The sequence below is a fragment of the Sapajus apella genome, unplaced genomic scaffold (assembly GCF_009761245.1).
Source record: "Sapajus apella isolate SASKATOON/1434 unplaced genomic scaffold, GSC_monkey_1.0 scaffold20, whole genome shotgun sequence".
NCBI lineage: Eukaryota > Metazoa > Chordata > Mammalia > Primates > Cebidae > Sapajus > Sapajus apella.
In genome coordinates this window covers 13,054,940-13,072,213 of record NW_022436960.1, presented here as the reverse complement: position 1 = coordinate 13,072,213, position 17,274 = coordinate 13,054,940, and the positions used below count along the sequence as shown (strand labels likewise).

General features: G+C 44.4%; 1 protein-coding gene across 1 annotated transcript in view; it reads left to right on the top strand.

Annotated features, from left to right (window-relative positions):
- Window positions 1-16,913, top strand: part of KCNK13 (potassium two pore domain channel subfamily K member 13) — a 116,028-nt gene extending 99,115 nt beyond the window's left edge. Inside the window, exon 2 of the mRNA XM_032287661.1 lies at window positions 15,166-16,913. Within this exon, the coding sequence (XP_032143552.1) occupies window positions 15,166-16,058 (893 nt within the window). The 3' untranslated portion in view covers window positions 16,059-16,913. The remainder of the gene's footprint in view (window positions 1-15,165) is intronic.
- Window positions 16,914-17,274: the final 361 nt, after the last annotated feature.

The following is a 17,274-nucleotide window of genomic DNA, read 5'->3' as shown; positions in this document are numbered from 1 at the left end:
TGGGTATTTCCCTGAGTGAGGTCTGTGGTCCTTGCGTCAGAATCAGTATTAGGCACTGGTTTAAAATGCAGGTTTTCTGGTCTCACTGAGCCTCTGAATCAGAGTATCTGGTGATAAGGCCTAGTAATCCTGGTCTTTAACAAGCCCCTCAGGGGATTTCTTGCTATAGTAAAGTTTAGTACCTTTGTCCCAGGTGATCTAAGTTTCCTTCTACCTTATTCACTGACAGGGTTTGGCTGTGTTCCCACCCAAATCTCACCTTGAATTGTAATAATCCCCACATGTTAAGGGTGGGGCCAGGTGGACATAATTGAATCATGAGGGTGGTTTCCCCCATACTGTCCTCGTAGTAGTGAGTAAGTCTCATGAGATCTGATGGTTTTATAAAGGGCGTTTCCCCTGCACAAGCTCTCTTGCCTGCCACCATGTAAGATATGACTTTGTTCCTCATTCACCTACCACCATGATTGTGAGGCCTCCCCAGCCATGTGGAATTGTGAGTCAATTAAATTTCTTTCATTTATAAATTACCCAGTCTCTGGTATATGTTTGTTAGCAGCATGAGAACAGACTACTACATTCACCTTTTATTTGCAGTATAAAAGTTAATTTTTATAAATTAAAAAGTTAATTTGTAAATACCGCAAATAAAGGTGTAATTGGACCTTCCATCCTCTCTGAAGCTTGGCAGAAGTTTTTAGGAAGTTTCTTTTTTTTTTTTTTGAGATGGAGTTTTGCTCTTGTTGCCCAGGCTGGAGTGCAACGGCGTGACCTTGGCTCACTGCAACCTTCGCCTCTCGGGTTCGAGCGATTCTCCTGCCTCAGCCTCCTGAGTAGCTGGGATTACAGGCATACGCCACCACACCTGGCTAATTTTGTATTTTTAGTAGAGATGGAGTTTCTCCATGTTGGTCAGGCTGGTCTCAAACTCCTGACCTCAGGTGATCCATCCTCCTCAGCCTCCCAAAGTGCTGGAATTACAGGTATGAGCCACCAAGCCCGGCCTTAGAAAGTTTAAGAAGTTTTAGGTTGGGCAGATGTCTTTGATGTCATCTGCAGGTGACTCCGAAAAGGAGTTGACTTGATTTCGTACACTACCTTGTGCAGGTCGCCTTCTTGTGTGTTATTTCTAAGACTTTATTTCCTGGATCAGGTTTGAAACTCCTGGAGGGCAGAAACTATCTTTTCACCACTACCTCCTTACCTTGCTCTCAACACGGTGTTTGAAACCCAAGGAATGCTCCATTCTGTCTTATTTGACTGTCAAGGCAGCACTTGCCTTCCATGCCTCTCTCCACATGAGAACCGAGGATTTCCCAGAAGGAAGTCAGCTTTGATGGGGGACCCGTGACCCTCAGATGGTAAACCTTTATCTGTAAGCATTTTCTTTCAGTGACTCATAGAACTTTATCTGCAGATGGGCTCTCAGTACCCTGTGAAGTACAGATGCCCTCTGGACCTCTCCGTGTGCCTCCTCCCTCTCCACACAGCTCCTAGCCCACATATCCCAAGGCACTTACTTGTCCCAGTCTCTCCTTACCTTAAGTTTCTTTAAGGGACTCTCATCACCACTCTGGCACTCCCAAAAGTTAGGTTCTTTAAAATTTGTAATACTCTGTAGTTTCTTTCTCTGCTGGGGACAGCATCCTATCATACAAGCATTTAACTAAGAGAAGGTTTTACCCTGATTGTCAATCAAGAAAAATGACCAGACAAGTCTCAATCATTTTATATTTTATTTTATTTCTTTATTTATTTTGACAAGGAGTCTTGCTTTGTTGCCAGGCTGGAGTGCAGTGGCAAAATTTCAGCTCACTGCAACCTCCACCTCCCGGGTTCAAGCAATTCTCTTGCCTCAGCCTCCCTAGTACCTGGTACTACAGGCATAAGCCAACACGCCCAGCTAACTTTTGTATTTTTAGTAGAGACGGGTTTCAGCATGTTGGCCAGGATGGCCTTCATCTGTTTACCTTGTCGCCTCGGCCTCCCAAAGTGCTGGGGTTATAGGCATGAGCTGCCGCACCCAGCCTATTTATTTATCTATTTATTTAGAGACAGAGTCCCACTCTGTTGCCCAGGCCAGATTGCAATAGCGCAATCCTGGCTCACTGCAGCCTCCCCCTCCCAGGTTCAAGCAACTCTCCTGCCTCAGCCTCCCAAGAAACTGGGATTACAGGCAGTCACCACCATGCCTGGCTAATTTTTCTATTTTTAGTAAAGATAGGGTTTCTTCATGTTGGCCAGGCTGGTCTCCAACTCCTGACCTCGGATGATCCACCCGCCTCAGCCTCCCAAAGTGCTGGGATTACAGGCAGCTGCCACCGCACCTGGCCTCAATCATTTTAGATTTATTTGCCAAACTTAAGGACACGTGCTGGGGGGACAGGTCTATACCTTTCTCTGAAGATGATTTCAAGGACTCCAAATCTAAAGGGGAAATTTTATATTGAAAAGTATACAATTTTCATGTAAGAGGGAGTAGGGAAAAATAGACATTCATGCCTTTGTCCGGCTCAGTGAATCTGCCTGTTTTACATAAGATGACCTAAACAAATGGGGCCAAGGAAAAATGCAGGGAATCTGCATTTTATGTAAGATAACACAGACAAAATGGTGCAGGGGAACAATCAGATATGCATTTGTGTCTTGTAGATGGGATAGACTGCACCTGTAAAGATAAGCTATCAATTTGCATTGCCATGATGACATTTTAACAGCTCACTAGGAATTTCCTTGTGGGCAGAATATGGGAGAGGCGTGTAGCTTTTCATCTTGTAGCTGTTTTATTTAGGAATCAAAAGGGGGAGTCAGATTTGCCTGACCCAGTGCCCAGTTTGACTTTTCCCTTTGGCTAAATGAGTTTGGGGTCCCAAACTTTAATTTCCTTTCACGTGATCTCCTGGTAAATACCAGTTCACTTGCCTAATCATGTCACCAATCCCCCTAGCTCGTTTCCAGGTAGGTGAGGGAGGGGACAGGGCCGCTGAGCCCCTCCTTGGGGCAGCTCTTCTCTGTAGGGCTGAGGCTGTGCTAAGCCACCCAGATGTATTCTGCATGCAGGAGCCACAAGGGACATGGGTAGACTGTGAAGGAAAACTCAGAGGCCAGAGAAGGCCAGTTTCACATCCTATTGTTCCTTCTTGGTAAGTTTCCAGTGGTGTTTGTGAAGGAAAAACGATGCCAAAGGAGAGACATCCTTACCTAGATTTTCATAATTCATAAACACTGCTTTTTTGCTTTGTATAAGGCAAATTATGATTGTGAACCCCAAAAATCTGAGACATGTCTCAGTTAATTTATAAAGTTTATTTCACGAAGGTTGAAGACACGCGCCCGTGAAGCAGCCTCAGGAAGTCCTGGCAACATGTGCCTGAGATGGTTGGGGAACAACTTAGTTTTACACATTTTAGGGAGACATGAGACATCAATTAATATATGTAAGAAGAACATTGGTTCGTTCTGGCAAGGCCGGACAACTTAAGCAAAGGCAGGAAGAATAAGTGGGAGGGGGCTTCCGGGTCACAGATGGATGAGAGACAAATGGTTGCATTCTTTTGAGTTTCTGATTAGCCTCTCCTCCAAAGGAAGCAATCAGATATGCATCTATCTCAGGGAGCAGAGGGGTGACTTTTAATAGAATGAGGCAGATTTGCCCTAAGTAGTTCTCAGCTTGACTTTTCCCTTTAGCTTAGTGATTTGGGGGCCCCAAGATTTATTTTCCTTTCACACGGTCATGAACGCCAGCATGGAGCAATGTGAAATTTTACAGAGACAAGCTACGTTCCCTCTATTGGCATCATTCTATCTTGCAGAACTCAGTGGGCAGTGTTCTTGATGGAAAAAGATTGATTTTTAAAAGTTATAAAAGGGGCAGTGGCTCACAGGCGTAATCCCACCATTTTGGGAGGCCAAGGAGGACACATCACCTGAGGTCAGGAGTTCCAGACCAGCCTGGCCAACATAATGAAACCCTGTCTGTACTAAAAATACAAAAATTAGGCAGGCGTGTTGGCAGGTGCCTGTAATCCCAGCTGCACATGAGGCCAAGGCAGGAAAATCACTTGGAACCTGGGAGGTGGAGGTTGCAGTGAGCCTCTGCACTCTATCCTGGGTGATGGAGCCAGACTCTGTCTTTAAAAAAAAAGTTATAGAAGAGCTTGGAAAAGGATTTTGAGTCACCAGCTTGTACCCTTCCCTTCGATTTATAGGTGTACAGTGGTTCCTTTGAGTGTGAGGTGACTGGAAATTGTTAATTTCCTATAGAGCATGTAAGCCTTTGGTGAACAACTATAGTTTCCAATTGTAGGATTCAAACCGTGGCTTGTAAATTTAAATCCTATACAGTGTTAACATGAGCATGTTCTGGTGTTATTATATTGTCTGAGTGGTAACTTAACCATAAAACATTTCAGTATAATCTGTTATACTGGTTTTATTGTATTGTTCTGGTGTTACTATATTATCTGAATTGTCACTTACCATAAAACACTTCAGCATAAAGTGTTATAAGTGTGTGGGTTTGCGTAAGTTCACTGCAATTTACACCTGAGAGGCATTTGGCCATTTAAGTGTCTATTCTGGAATCCATTCTAAAGAGGTTACTAATAAGCACGATCAACGTTGTAATCAGAATCTACACCACAGAGTGAATTGGCTAGGATTTAAAACACTAGGAATAATTTTCAATCAGAGAAATGAGTGTTGTGAAAGAGAGAAGATCGTGTGAAGATTGTGCCAAGCAGATTGTGTGAAAACCACTGCCCTTGCATGAATGAAATGAAGCAGTAAATTCACCCAGCAAACCTGCCCCCTTCCAAGCCTCACTCAAGGCCTAGAGCTTCACTGTTTCTATGTCACCTAGAAATCAATAATAAACAAGAGAAATGGCCAAAATAAGTGGGCAGGTGCTAAAGAGAATATCCAAATGACCATGAAACCTGATGCTCAACTTGATTAGACATCAAGGAAATGTGAATGAAAACCACCGTGTATCCACCAGAATGGTTACAATGAATACCAGCAAGAATATGAAGAACATACCGCGTGTGGTTGCTCATGCCTGTAATCCCAGCTACTTGGGAGGCAGAGGCAGTAGGATCGCCTGACCCCAGGAGTTGGAGGCTGCAGTGAGCTATGATTGCACCACTACACTCCAGCCTGGGTGATGGAGTGAGACCCTACCTCTAAAAATTCAAAAAGAATATGAAGAATATGAACTGCAGCTCAAACGATAGTGGGAGGGTAAATCTGTACATCCACTTTGCTGAACATAATCATATGATATGAGTCATCAATTTCATTCATATGTATCCAAGAGAAATATGTATGTATGGTCACCAAAATGTTATTGAACTGAACTGGGGTCCACTTGCCTGGTGCAGTAAGGCCACACAACCACACCAAGATTTGAAAAGGGGAGAAAGGAGGGTGTTTATTGGCAGGGTGCTAAACAAGGAGAATCAGGCAGCTCATGCTTAAGACCCGAACTTCCCAATGGCTTGCAAGCAAGGGAAAATTTCAGGAAAGTAGAGGTTACAAGCAGAATTGTAAGTCAATACATGAAGATTATACATTGGTTTGGCCTAAAAGGGCAGGATATCTTGAAGCAGGGGCTTGCAGATCATAGGTAGTGTATTAGTCCGTTTTTATACTGCTATAAAGAAATATCTGAAACTGGGTAATTTATAAAGAAAAGAGGTTTAATTGACTCACAGTTCTGTATGGCTGAGGAGGCCTCAGGGAACTTACAATTATGGCAGAAGGGGAAGCAGGCACATCTTACATGGCAGCAGGCAAGAGAAAGCACAAAAGGGGAAGAGCCCCTTACAAAACCATCAGATTTCATGAGAACTCTTCACTACCATGAGAACAGCATGGGGGAAACTGCCCTCATGATCCAGCCGCCTCCCACTAGTTCCCTTCCTTGGGTATTATAATACCAGGTGAGATTTGGATGGGGACGCAGAGGCAAACCGTATCAGGTAGATTCAAAGATTTTCTGATTTGCAATTAGTTAACAAAAAGAAGCTTTGTTTAAAAATTGGGAGTCAGGCTGGGCGTGGTGGCTCACACCTGTAATCCCAGCAGTTTGGGAGGCCGTGACAGGCAGGTTGCTTGAGCCCAGAAGTTCGAGACCAGTCTCAGCAACATAGTGAGACCACATCTCTACAAAAAAAAAAAAATTAGTTTTGTTTGGTGTTGTACACCTATAGTTCCAGCTACATAGGAGGCTGAGGCAAGAGGATTGCTTGAGCCTAGTAGGTCAAAGCTGCAGTGAGCTGTGGTCATGCCACTGTACTCCAGGCTGGTCGACAGAGCAAGACTCTGACCCAAAAGAATAAAATAAATAATAAATAAAATAAAAATTTGGGGTCAGCAGAAAAGAATGTTAGCTCTTGCTAATGGGAATGACCTCCTCCAGTCTGCTCAGAAAGAACTTTAGCACAAAGGATAGCAGTCAGAGTTTAGTCCTCAGTTCCCCCTTAACTGAGATCTACAGGCCCCTGGATCCATTCGGTGAGGGTCCAGGTTTCTGAAAAACAACTCAGGACTATATTAAGATGTTGTCTTTAATTTCCGATGTCCTGTGACTTTAGCTTCCTTAGCTATTGTTTTAAGCTACTGCTACCTTCTTGGTTATCAAGTTGCTCATTTACTTCTCAAGGGTACCTAGGTACCTGGAATTTCCCCAGAAGGAACTCAAGATTTTCTTTTATTTTCATGCTTGTGGCTTTGGGAGTGGGCCAGCAGGCTCCTAAGAGGGGTCCCTGCTTCATCGAAAAAAAACATGTATAAAAAATTTTGTGGAAACACTATTCTTATAGCCCAATTTAGGAAGCAGCCAAATATTTATCAACAGTAGAATGCGTCTTCCGCCTATCCCTGTCCTCAGGTGGAGGCTGTTGATTAAAATCAAACAGGTTCAGCAGCCTGCTTGATTTACAGGTTGAACTTCCATTGAATTCCACATCCCTTGCAGGCCTCCTCTTGAAGCTCCTTTAAGTCCCTCACACCGAATTTTCAGTGGAGAATGGAGCAGGGAGCTGAAGGAAAAGAGAAAGATAGAGGGAAAGAGGTGCCTGTTGAAAAAACTGAAAGTCCCAGACAGGAGATATTTCATTATTCATCGCGAAGTAGCAAACCTCCCCAGAGGAGTGGTTTAACCAACCATGGATGTTTCTCACAACTCTGCAAATTTCTTGGGCTCAGCTGGCAGTTCTGTGGCTCCACTCAGTGTCAACTGCTGACTCCTGTGACTGAATCCAGCTGTAGCTTTGACTGGCCGTTACTCAGTACCTGGCAATGGCTGGACCTCTCTCTCCAGCTGAGCAGTCATCCTTCTTACGTGGTGTCTAGGAGTCCAGAGAGAGGAAGCTGAAGTTCCTAAGTTTCTGACAGCCTAAGCCTGTAACTAGTATAGCATCACTCCCACCATATTCTACTGGTGAGAGCAAGTCTCAGGGTCATCCAAGATTCAAGGAGAGAGGAAATAGGCTTCATCTTCTTAATGGGAGGAACAGCAAGTGCTTACAAGGATGAGAGCAATTTGTTTGAAATCGTCTTTGGAAACTGTATCACAGGCAACAAGAGGAGAGGTTAAGCCAACACAACTTGTGAAGATTACCTGGCTTATTGATGCTTCAGTTTCCTCACCAGTAACTTGAAAAGCTTGGACTAGAAGGCTGTGAAGTCTGTCCAACTTTGAGTGTTGTGGTTTCATAATTCACCTAAATACAGTGGGCCCAGTGAAGACTCAGGGCCTCCTGCTGATCCTCTAAGTCTTCCATCGTTGAACCTATTTCCCATCCCCCACCTCACCCCTCAAGAATAATTCATAGGCGTCTGTTCTTACCTCCTTTCTTCATCCCAGTTGAAATTGGAGGGGCTTTTTTTTTGAGGTAGAGTCTCGCTCTGTCACCAAGCTGAAGTGCAGTGGCACGATCTCGGCTCACTGCAACCTCTGTCTCCCAGGTTTAAGTGATTCTCCTGCCTCAGCCTCCCTAGTAGGTGGGACTATGAGCATGTGCCACCATGCCTGGCTAATTTTTGTATTTTTAGCAGAGACGAGGTTTCACCGTGTTGGCCAGGATGGTCTCAGTCTCTTGACCTCATGATCCATGGTCCGCCCCGCTTGGCCTCCCAAAGTGCTGGAATTATAGGCATGAGCCATTATGCGTAGCCCTCGAGGGACTTTTTACAAAAAAAAAAAAAAATGGTCTGCCAATTCTTATGTCATTTCATCCTACATGAGGAGGCTTAACATGTTAGCATCAAAAAGGTTGTGGGAAAGTATATGCAAGTCAAGCTTTGGTTCCTCAGAGTATTGAGAAGAATGAATCTAGAGGTATGCCGCAGGTGTCTGGGCAGGTGTCTGACTGCAACTTGAGAAAACCTACTGAGAAACATTTTTCTCAGTTTAAAAATAATGAAAGAGACCCGGCTCAATGGCTCATGCCTATAATCCCAGCACTTTGGGAGGCTGAGGTGGGCAGATCACCTGAGGTCTGGAGTTTGAGACCAGCCTGGCCAACATGGTGAAACCCTGTCTCTAACAAAAATACAAAAATTAGCCTCAAGTGACCTTCCTGCTTCATCCTCCTGTAATCCAGCTGTAATCCCAGCTACTTGGGAGGCTGTGGCAGGAGAATCACTTGAACCTAGGAGACGGAGGTTGCCAGGAGCTGAGATCATGAAACTGCACTCCAGCCTGAGCGGCAGAGTAAGATCCTGTCTCCAAAAAAAAAAAAAAAAAAAAAGGCAGTAATGAAAGAGGCAGATCTGAAGGTAGTAAGTTATTTCAATTGATTGTTCACAGTTACAGATAGCATTCTTTGTTCTACTCCTTCCCCTCTTCTCACTACTGCACTTGGCTAGTCTTTTTAAAAAAGTAATGAAAGATAAAACATTAGAAAATAATTAAATCACTTGTGTTATCATGATGTCAAAATAACCTGATTGATAATTTTGTGTATTTCCACTTTTTCCCCCTTTTCTGTGTATGTTTGTGGCAGACATTGTCAGTTCTGGGGTCCATCTCTTCCCCCAAGGGGATCTGATGACCCATGACCAGAGGAATCCTTCCTCTTATAGATCGTTGGTTTTAGGAGTGGACATGCAACTTGGGCTGATCAGTGGTCTGTAATGGCAATTTTGCCTGAGGATTTCTGGAAAGGATACACAAAGTAGGAAACCATTTTTCTTACTCTGAACACTGGTGTGTGAAGGAGTGGTTCCTGTAGCTGTTGGCATGAAGGGAGCCAGCTGACATGGTGGTGGGGCCGGAGCTGGGAAAAGGAGTTGGTCTTGATTCAGGCGTCATATTCTAAAGCCACCAAATTAACCATCCCCGGAGCTGCCCTCTCTCTCAATTTTGTGTTCCAGGAGCTAGTCCCTGCGTGTTACAGCCACCTCTATTTATGATTTGCTGCTCCTGGCAGCCAAAAGCATTTTAATTGCTGCAGTATATAGCTACGTAAATATATTTTACCAAGTTTATTCTTTCATCCAACAAATATTTAATGAGGATGCCCCATATGTCAGGCATGACTCATGCTGCAGACACACTTTGGCTTTGCTTTTTTCCACTTAACATTTTCACCAGTCATTGAGAACTCTTTAGATATATAATTTTAATGGCTACTTTATTTAGTCCTTTCCCCATTATCTGATACTTAAGTTGCTGAGGACTTTCATTATTAAAAGTAAAGACATGGTGAACATCCATGTGCAAAATTAATCACATTAGTCATAATTGGAGAAATATATTCAAAAAAAAAAAACAGAAGAAAAGGATACCCTGCTGTGGTTATTATGCATTATGTGCCCAAAATATCTCATGATACACCTACTCTGTACCCATGGAAATGAAAAATAAATATAAATATATAAATAAAAACAGAAAAAAAAGCGTCTGACACATATTCCCAAATTGCTTTCCAGTTTGTACCAATTTTTATGTCCCCGTGTAGCATTTGAGAGTTGCCTCTTGAAATACACAATGCTTTTTTCCACCCTCAATTCTTTCCAGAAAAAATATCTGATTAAAGTCTACAGGACACAACAAATCAAGGGCATACAAAATGAGAGGGGAGATTGTTACTGAATGAAGGAGACTGAAGAGCTGTGCTCAATCTGGGCACACCCTGTTAGGATCCTGATTCATACAAATCATCTGTAAAAAGAGAATTTTGAGAAACCTCAATATGTACTGGGTATTATTTGATACGTATTTATGTTATTAGGTATGGTAATGGCACAGTGGTTATGTTGGAAAAATAAAGCCCTTAGTGTTAAGTATGTGTCTTTATTAATCAATGAAATGGTATGCTGCCTGGGATTAACTTTACAATACTCCAGCAAATAAAGGGTTTGGGGTGGAGTGAGATGGGAGAAGCATGGTTGGCAGAATGTTGATAATTTGGAAAATAAGAGTTTATTATACTTTTTGCCTGTTTGAAAAATATCATAATACAAAGGTTTTACATGTTTTACCTTAATTGAATTTTGAAAAAGAATATGTAGTTGACAGCATATACATAAAAGGCTGGAAGACTATGGGCTTGCTCTCCATGGGCTCAGTGAAGTGTTCCATGGGGGTTGACTGGGACCTTGGCAGTCCCTGGTAGCTTTATTCCTGGCCCCAGGAACAGCCTGGACTGGTCCCAGAATCTGCACTAGAAATTGCAAGCACATTAACATAGGTCTGAAATGATTTAAGGGAACTAGACCAAATCAGCTGTGAGTTTCACTGGCCTCCAAGTCAACCTCATGAGCCCTTGGTTCTTGATGCATTCATCTGCTCCCAGATTCAGGGGCTGAACACAAATCGATGACTTCAGGCTTGAAGCACAGGGAATATATTACGTATTGAAAAGTACCACCTGTGACTGTCAGTTTCATTTGTATGCCTACAAAATATGGGGAGACTGAAATGCATGGGGCATAACAGGTTTTTAAACTGATGTAATTATATCATTTGTTAGAAGAGACATATATACATTCAGAAATATATGTTTTAGTAAGTGAAAATGGTAAGGTTTTAGCTTCTGATGCCAGCCAAAACGCCCCGGTTTTGCTACCAGGTTTGGCAGCCACTGCAGTCTAGGTGTCTGTATAAAGCATAGAACTATGGACGCTTGGTTAATTTCCTTCCCTCCATTCTGCTTGTGGCTTGTACCCTTGACAGTGACAATAGGGACCTGCACTCAGCATAGTCAGGCAGAAAAAAGCACAGGCCTGGGAGACAAGATAATCTAGGTTCTGATTCGGTTTTATGACTTTAGCCAAACCACTCAGCTTCTGTAGTCTTTTTCTGTTTTGTCAAATGCCACTAGTAGACGAATAATACCCAGCTCCCCAGCGTGGGTGTGAGGAGTTGCTGACGAGCACACAGCCTGGCAGAGGAAAGGCCTTTTAGAATAATCCCTGAACCCTTTTCCTCCATCAGAAAGGACCCTGAGAATTAGTATTCACCATCTAAGCCATCCTCAACTCTCAGCATTATGGGGCTCAAAAAAGGGGAGGCTTTCTGTGGAAAAGCCTACATTATTAGCTTATTTCCACACTCACAGCACTGAGGGTAGTAAAGCCACCTGTCACACCTCTAACTGCAGACGTGAGGAAGCTGTCTCCCATTGCTTCCATGAGTAGCACATGAGTGCCATTTTCTGTTATTTTTGCTGATTGAAGAGATTGCAGTCATCCATCAAACAGTAGGTAACCAAAAGTCACGATTTTCCCTCCTTTAACAAAATTGAGTATGCTAAAACCAAATAAATAAGATGGAATCTAGAAATGTTAAATCTCTGGAACATGTCACAGAATCACTAGAAACCTCATTCACTGGAAAAGTCAGCTCATCAAGTGTGTCCGCTGGCATCAGCACTTCACTGTCTGCCCACGTGAGGCTGTATTTGGGACCCTGAAACCCAGATAACTCCATGGTGCTTCCGTGTTGGCCCTTGACTCACTGTGGCTTGTTTGTAGATAGTTGGTCTCAGCCTTGGATGCTGGGGTCAAGGACTATGTCCATGTCATCTTGTTTGGCTGTCTTGGTCCGCATAGGCTGCTATGACAGAATACCAAAAGCTGGGAGGCTTATCAACAGTAGAGGTTTATTTCTCATGATTCTACAGACTGGAAGTCCAAGACCAAGGAATCAGCAGGTTGAGAATCTTGCAAGAGCCCTGCTTCCTTATATATGGCACCTTCTTGTGTCCTCCCACAGAGGAAGAAATGAATGAATCACCTCTTCTGTAAGAGCACTAATCCCATTCATGAGAGCACCACCCTCACGACATACTCACCTCCTAATATCATCACCTTATGGCTGATGGATCTCAACACATGAATTTGGGGGGCACATAAACACTCAGACCATGGCAGAGGCCTAGACATGTAGTGCAGGGCCTTGAACTTAACAGGTGCTCAGTAAATTATTGCTATCGCTGTGGCTGGCAGCAAATCCATAGCAACACCTGTTGCTCAGCTTTCTGAGAGTAGAATGACTAAATCACCTCAAAAACAGGCGAGGACCACCTGAGAATGTTCTCTTCTAATCGCCTGAAAGGACCCTCCCCCAGCCCATACACCTCTCTTACTGTTTCTGTGCCTTCCCTGTTTTCGTTGACTTCATCCAGTTTCTAGAATAAATGGCCCCAGATAAATGTTTCCCCCTTTTCTGCACGTTCGCCTGTTCAGTTCCCTGTGTTTAGTAACTACAGCAGTAATACCCTCTGGTCTTGCAGCTTTGGGGTCTACATGATAGCCTCCACTGCCAAGAATTGCTGAGGGACTTTGATTTTGAAGAGTTCTCAGAGAAGAGATGATGGTCGCATTTTCTCTCTACCATGAAGGGCCCTAGGTAATTCTCAATGGAACTATTCCCTGTCCCTCGATCCTCCCTTCCCAAATCATCCTGGCAATTCCGCTCCATCCCATCGCGCTCAAAAGCTACACTTGGTATCTTCCTTTAGTTTCCTGGTTACATGCTGTTAATTTCTTCCCTAAATGCAGCTCCTTGTGTGCCGAGAAAGGAAAATTGTATTTAGTTCTAAATGGTAATACAGTATGCACACCTGGGTGTTTGGGAAAGGCGGCCCCTTGGCTTGACTTGAATAGACCAGGAGGTCATAACCCCCAAAGCCCGTACATTTTAAGGTCTGGTCTGAACACTTGCCAGGATGCACTGGGAGTCAGCTGTTGGCTGAGCTGTAGCAACAAGGAATTGTATCAGCTTGGTGACAGGCGGGGTATTATCAGGAGGGAGGATCATGATGGGACCCAAGTTAGAAATTTGAACTTGAAAATAAGGAAAAAATGGGCTGAGTACGGTGGCTCATGCCCATAATCCCAGTGCTTTGGGAGGCTGAGGCAGGTGGATCACTTAAGACCTGGAGTTCGAGGCCAGCCCTGGCAACAAGACAAGACCCTCAGCTCTACAAAAATTTAAAAATTAGCCAGGCATGGTGTGCACAGCTGCAGTCCCAGCTGCTTGGGAGGCTGAGGCAGGTAGATCACTTGAGCCTGGTAGTTTGAATCTGTGGTAAGGTATGATCACACCATGGCACTCCAGCCTGTGGGACACAGCAAGATCCCATCTCTTCAAAAAAATAAGAGAGAGAGAGAAAGAGATTTGATGGTTTGATTTTAATAAGAAATTGACCCAGGGAGACATGCTCTGTATTCTTTTTATTTATTTTTTTAATTTTCAAGACAGAGTCTGGCTCTGTCGCCCAGGCTGGAGTGCAGTGGCACAATCTTGGCTCACTGCAAACTCCGCCTCCCAGGTTCAAGCCTTTCTCTTGCCTCAGCCTCCTGAATAGCTGGGATTATAGGTGCATGCCACCATGGCTGGATAATTTTTGTATTTTTTTTTACTAGAGATGGAATTTCACTATGTTGGTCAGGCTGGTCTCAAATTCCTGACCTTGTGATCCACCTGCCTCAGCCTCCAAAAGTGCTGAGATTACAAGCATGAGCCACCGCACCCAGCTCTTTTTATTTTTTAATGGTGTTTGCAGTCAGAGTGACTCTGATGCCAACCCCCTACAACGCATCAGCCACCTCATGTTTACGGAATCATTTGCTTGGAAAGAGTCCTCACCCCTCCAATGAAAGCGGGCTGACCCTCATTGCCTGTTCATGAGAAATCTTGAGTGTATCACTGCTCTCTTTTCTATTTCTGTTTTTCTTAGTAAAATACATTGTTCTACAATATGCATTCTAACCAGGATGCCTTTGTGCACAGGTAGAAAGGTCAGGAGGGTGGAAATTGTGAACAGTTAGAGGCAAAGGCAAAACAGATGTTTTATAGTTTATTGAAGTATAACATCCAATACTTCTGTTGTCACTCCAAAAGCATGAAGTGTGTATTTGAAAAATATTGTTTAAAAGATGGGTAGATCTTGAGCAAATTTCTCATTTCTATGTATGCTAGCACCTGCCGTTTCTCTGCCTGGAAGATCCCCACTTCCCCATCCCAGCACCACACACATACAGCCTTCTTGCCTGCCTAACTCCTCCTTAGCTTTTGGGTCTCCCTGCCTCATCTTTCCTGAACCCCATGTCTGAGACGGGTTCCCCTCTTAGCAGCTCTGTAGAACCCTGTACTCCCTCGGCACCCCAATTTCACACAATATAATCATCTCAGTGGACTAGGGTTCCATGAGGGCAGGGACTAGATCTGTCTTTTCCACAGTTCTATCCCCAGGTCAATAAGTGTTTGTAGAATAAATGAATTCCTGCAAGTCTGTATAAGCCTTTTCTTTGTATGAGCCTTTGCTTCTCTCTCTAAACATGGTCTGTTGAGTAAAGGTGTTCAGGTTGTGGACTGTACAAGGACATCTATCAGAGGTGGGAAGGGAGGCTGAAATCCAGCCTGCATTCTCATCACCAAGCCATTTTTTGCTGGCTATGTCCATCATGAGGATGAGGTGCTATTCTCCTGATTTGCACAATAGCACCATACAGGCTTTCAGTAGCCTAACTCTGAGCAACACTTAGTGTCTTCAAAAGAGAATTCTCCTGCTCATTCCTGGAAAGACTAGGGCTGAGTGATTTTATGAAACTCTCCCTTTAGGTCCTTTGCCAGCCATCAAAGCCAAGACCCAGACCCCATTCACAGAAAGATTTCTCGTACTCTTCTCTCATTTTTGTCTCCTGCAGGATTTGGGATGACAACTCCGGCGACAGTAGGAGGAAAAATCTTTCTGATCTTTTATGGCCTCATTGGGTGTTCCAGCACCATCTTGTTCTTCAACCTCTTCCTGGAGCGCCTGATCACTGTCATTGCCTACATCATGAAGTCGTGCCACCAGCGGCAGCTCCGGAGACGAGGGGCTCTGCCCCAGGAGAGCCTGAAGGATGCAGGGCAGTGCGAGGTGGACAGCCTGGCTGGCTGGAAGCCCTCCGTGTACTATGTCATGCTGATCCTGTGCACAGCCTCTGTCCTCATCTCCTGCTGTGCCTCAGCCATGTACACCCCCATTGAAGGCTGGAGCTACTTTGACTCACTCTACTTCTGTTTTGTGGCTTTCAGCACCATTGGCTTTGGGGACCTGGTCAGCAGCCAGAACGCCCAGTATGAGAGCCAAGGCCTCTACCGCTTCGCCAACTTCGTCTTCATCCTCATGGGCGTTTGCTGCATCTACTCCTTGTTCAATGTCATCTCTATCCTCATCAAACAGTCCTTGAACTGGATTCTGAGGAAAATGGACAGCAGGTGCTGCCCGCAATGCCGGAGAGGACTCTTGCGATCACGCAGGAACGTGGTGATGCCAGGCAGCGTCCGGAACCGCTGCAACATCTCCATAGAGACGGACGGAGTGGCAGAGAGCGATACGGATGGGCGCCGGCTCTCGGGGGAGATGATCTCCATGAAGGACTTGCTGGCAGCCAACAAGGCCTCGCTGGCCATCCTGCAGAAGCAGCTGTCTGAGATGGCCAATGGCTGCCCCCACCAGACCAGCACGCTGGCCCGGGACAATGAATTCTCAGGGGGAGTGGGAGCCTTTGCAATTATGAACAACAGGTTGGCAGAGACTAGCGGGGACAGGTAGAAGCCAAGAGTGGAAGCTGGGCAGGAGGCCAGGGGAGAGTGGAGGATGACTGCCGCCCAGGGGAGGAGCTCAGCCCTGCATCTTGGCTCTGTTCCTTCTGGGAGCTGTTCCTGGGAGCCTCCGCACACCCACCTTTAGACATCTGATCTCGGCTCCAGCCAACGGCCACCTTCCAGGGATGGGGGGTCTGAAGCCTCAGTGCTTGTCTCCTGATCCTTATTCTTTAAGTCTGAATTCACTCTTTTCAAAATGAATCACAAAAGCAGCATTAGACGTGGCATTGCTTCTTTCATCTTGTTTCAGAGTGTTAGCTGCCTGGGGAGATTGGTTTTACTTAAGCCTTGATTGCCTAAAGAGCTCTCTGGTCTTTATTTGGGAATGAAAATTCTGAAGACTAAATTTTCCCTAGAACTCTGAATGGATGAATTCAAAAAAGCGGGGAGAATGTGTGGGGATCCGTCAGGGCTTTCTCTTTACCAGGCTTCCTTCAGAGTAGACCTGCCGGTGGTGTCTGCATAGGGAAAATATCTGTTCTACTCTTTATACCTGCTTCTGTCTTTTGTTTTCTCCTTCTTTTTATTTTTAAGGCTTTAATGACTGACTGTGGCATCTGTGGGACCTCAATGTAATAAGAAAATGAAATTCAGCTTCAGGCCTTTGAACTGCAGCCAGATGGTGGCATGGCGGTGTGGGAGGGGGAGAGACTCACTTTTGTTAACTAAAGAGCATAGCTTAACATTTCCCCTTTGAATGGTCGTGTAGACCACTTCATTTTTACCAGGGCTTGGGGGCCCAATGCAAAGATGATGACTATTTATTAAAACTGAAAATTTAATAAATCCTCATTTTATTAAATAAGATTCCATGAGTGCTCATTGTGGCCAGTAGAGGACAAGCACCTAATTAAACAGGCATTTACTGGACTTGGAGAAAAAGGAAATGGGAACTTGACCTTCATGGAGATGAGCATCATCTTGGTGTCTTGACTGGAGAAACATTCTAGGCCAGAAAATGAAATCTGGCTTTTTTTTTTTTTTTTTTTTTTTTTTGCTTTGATGCTTTTCCTTTGTGCCTTCTGAGACTGTAACAAGTCTAGTTTTATAACCTCCCGAGTAAATAAATCATCCACACTAGGAACAAAGGATGTTGACCTTCATATACACAGATGTGTTTGGGGAGATGACAGCAGTGTTCAAAAATGCTAGCTGTTGTTTTT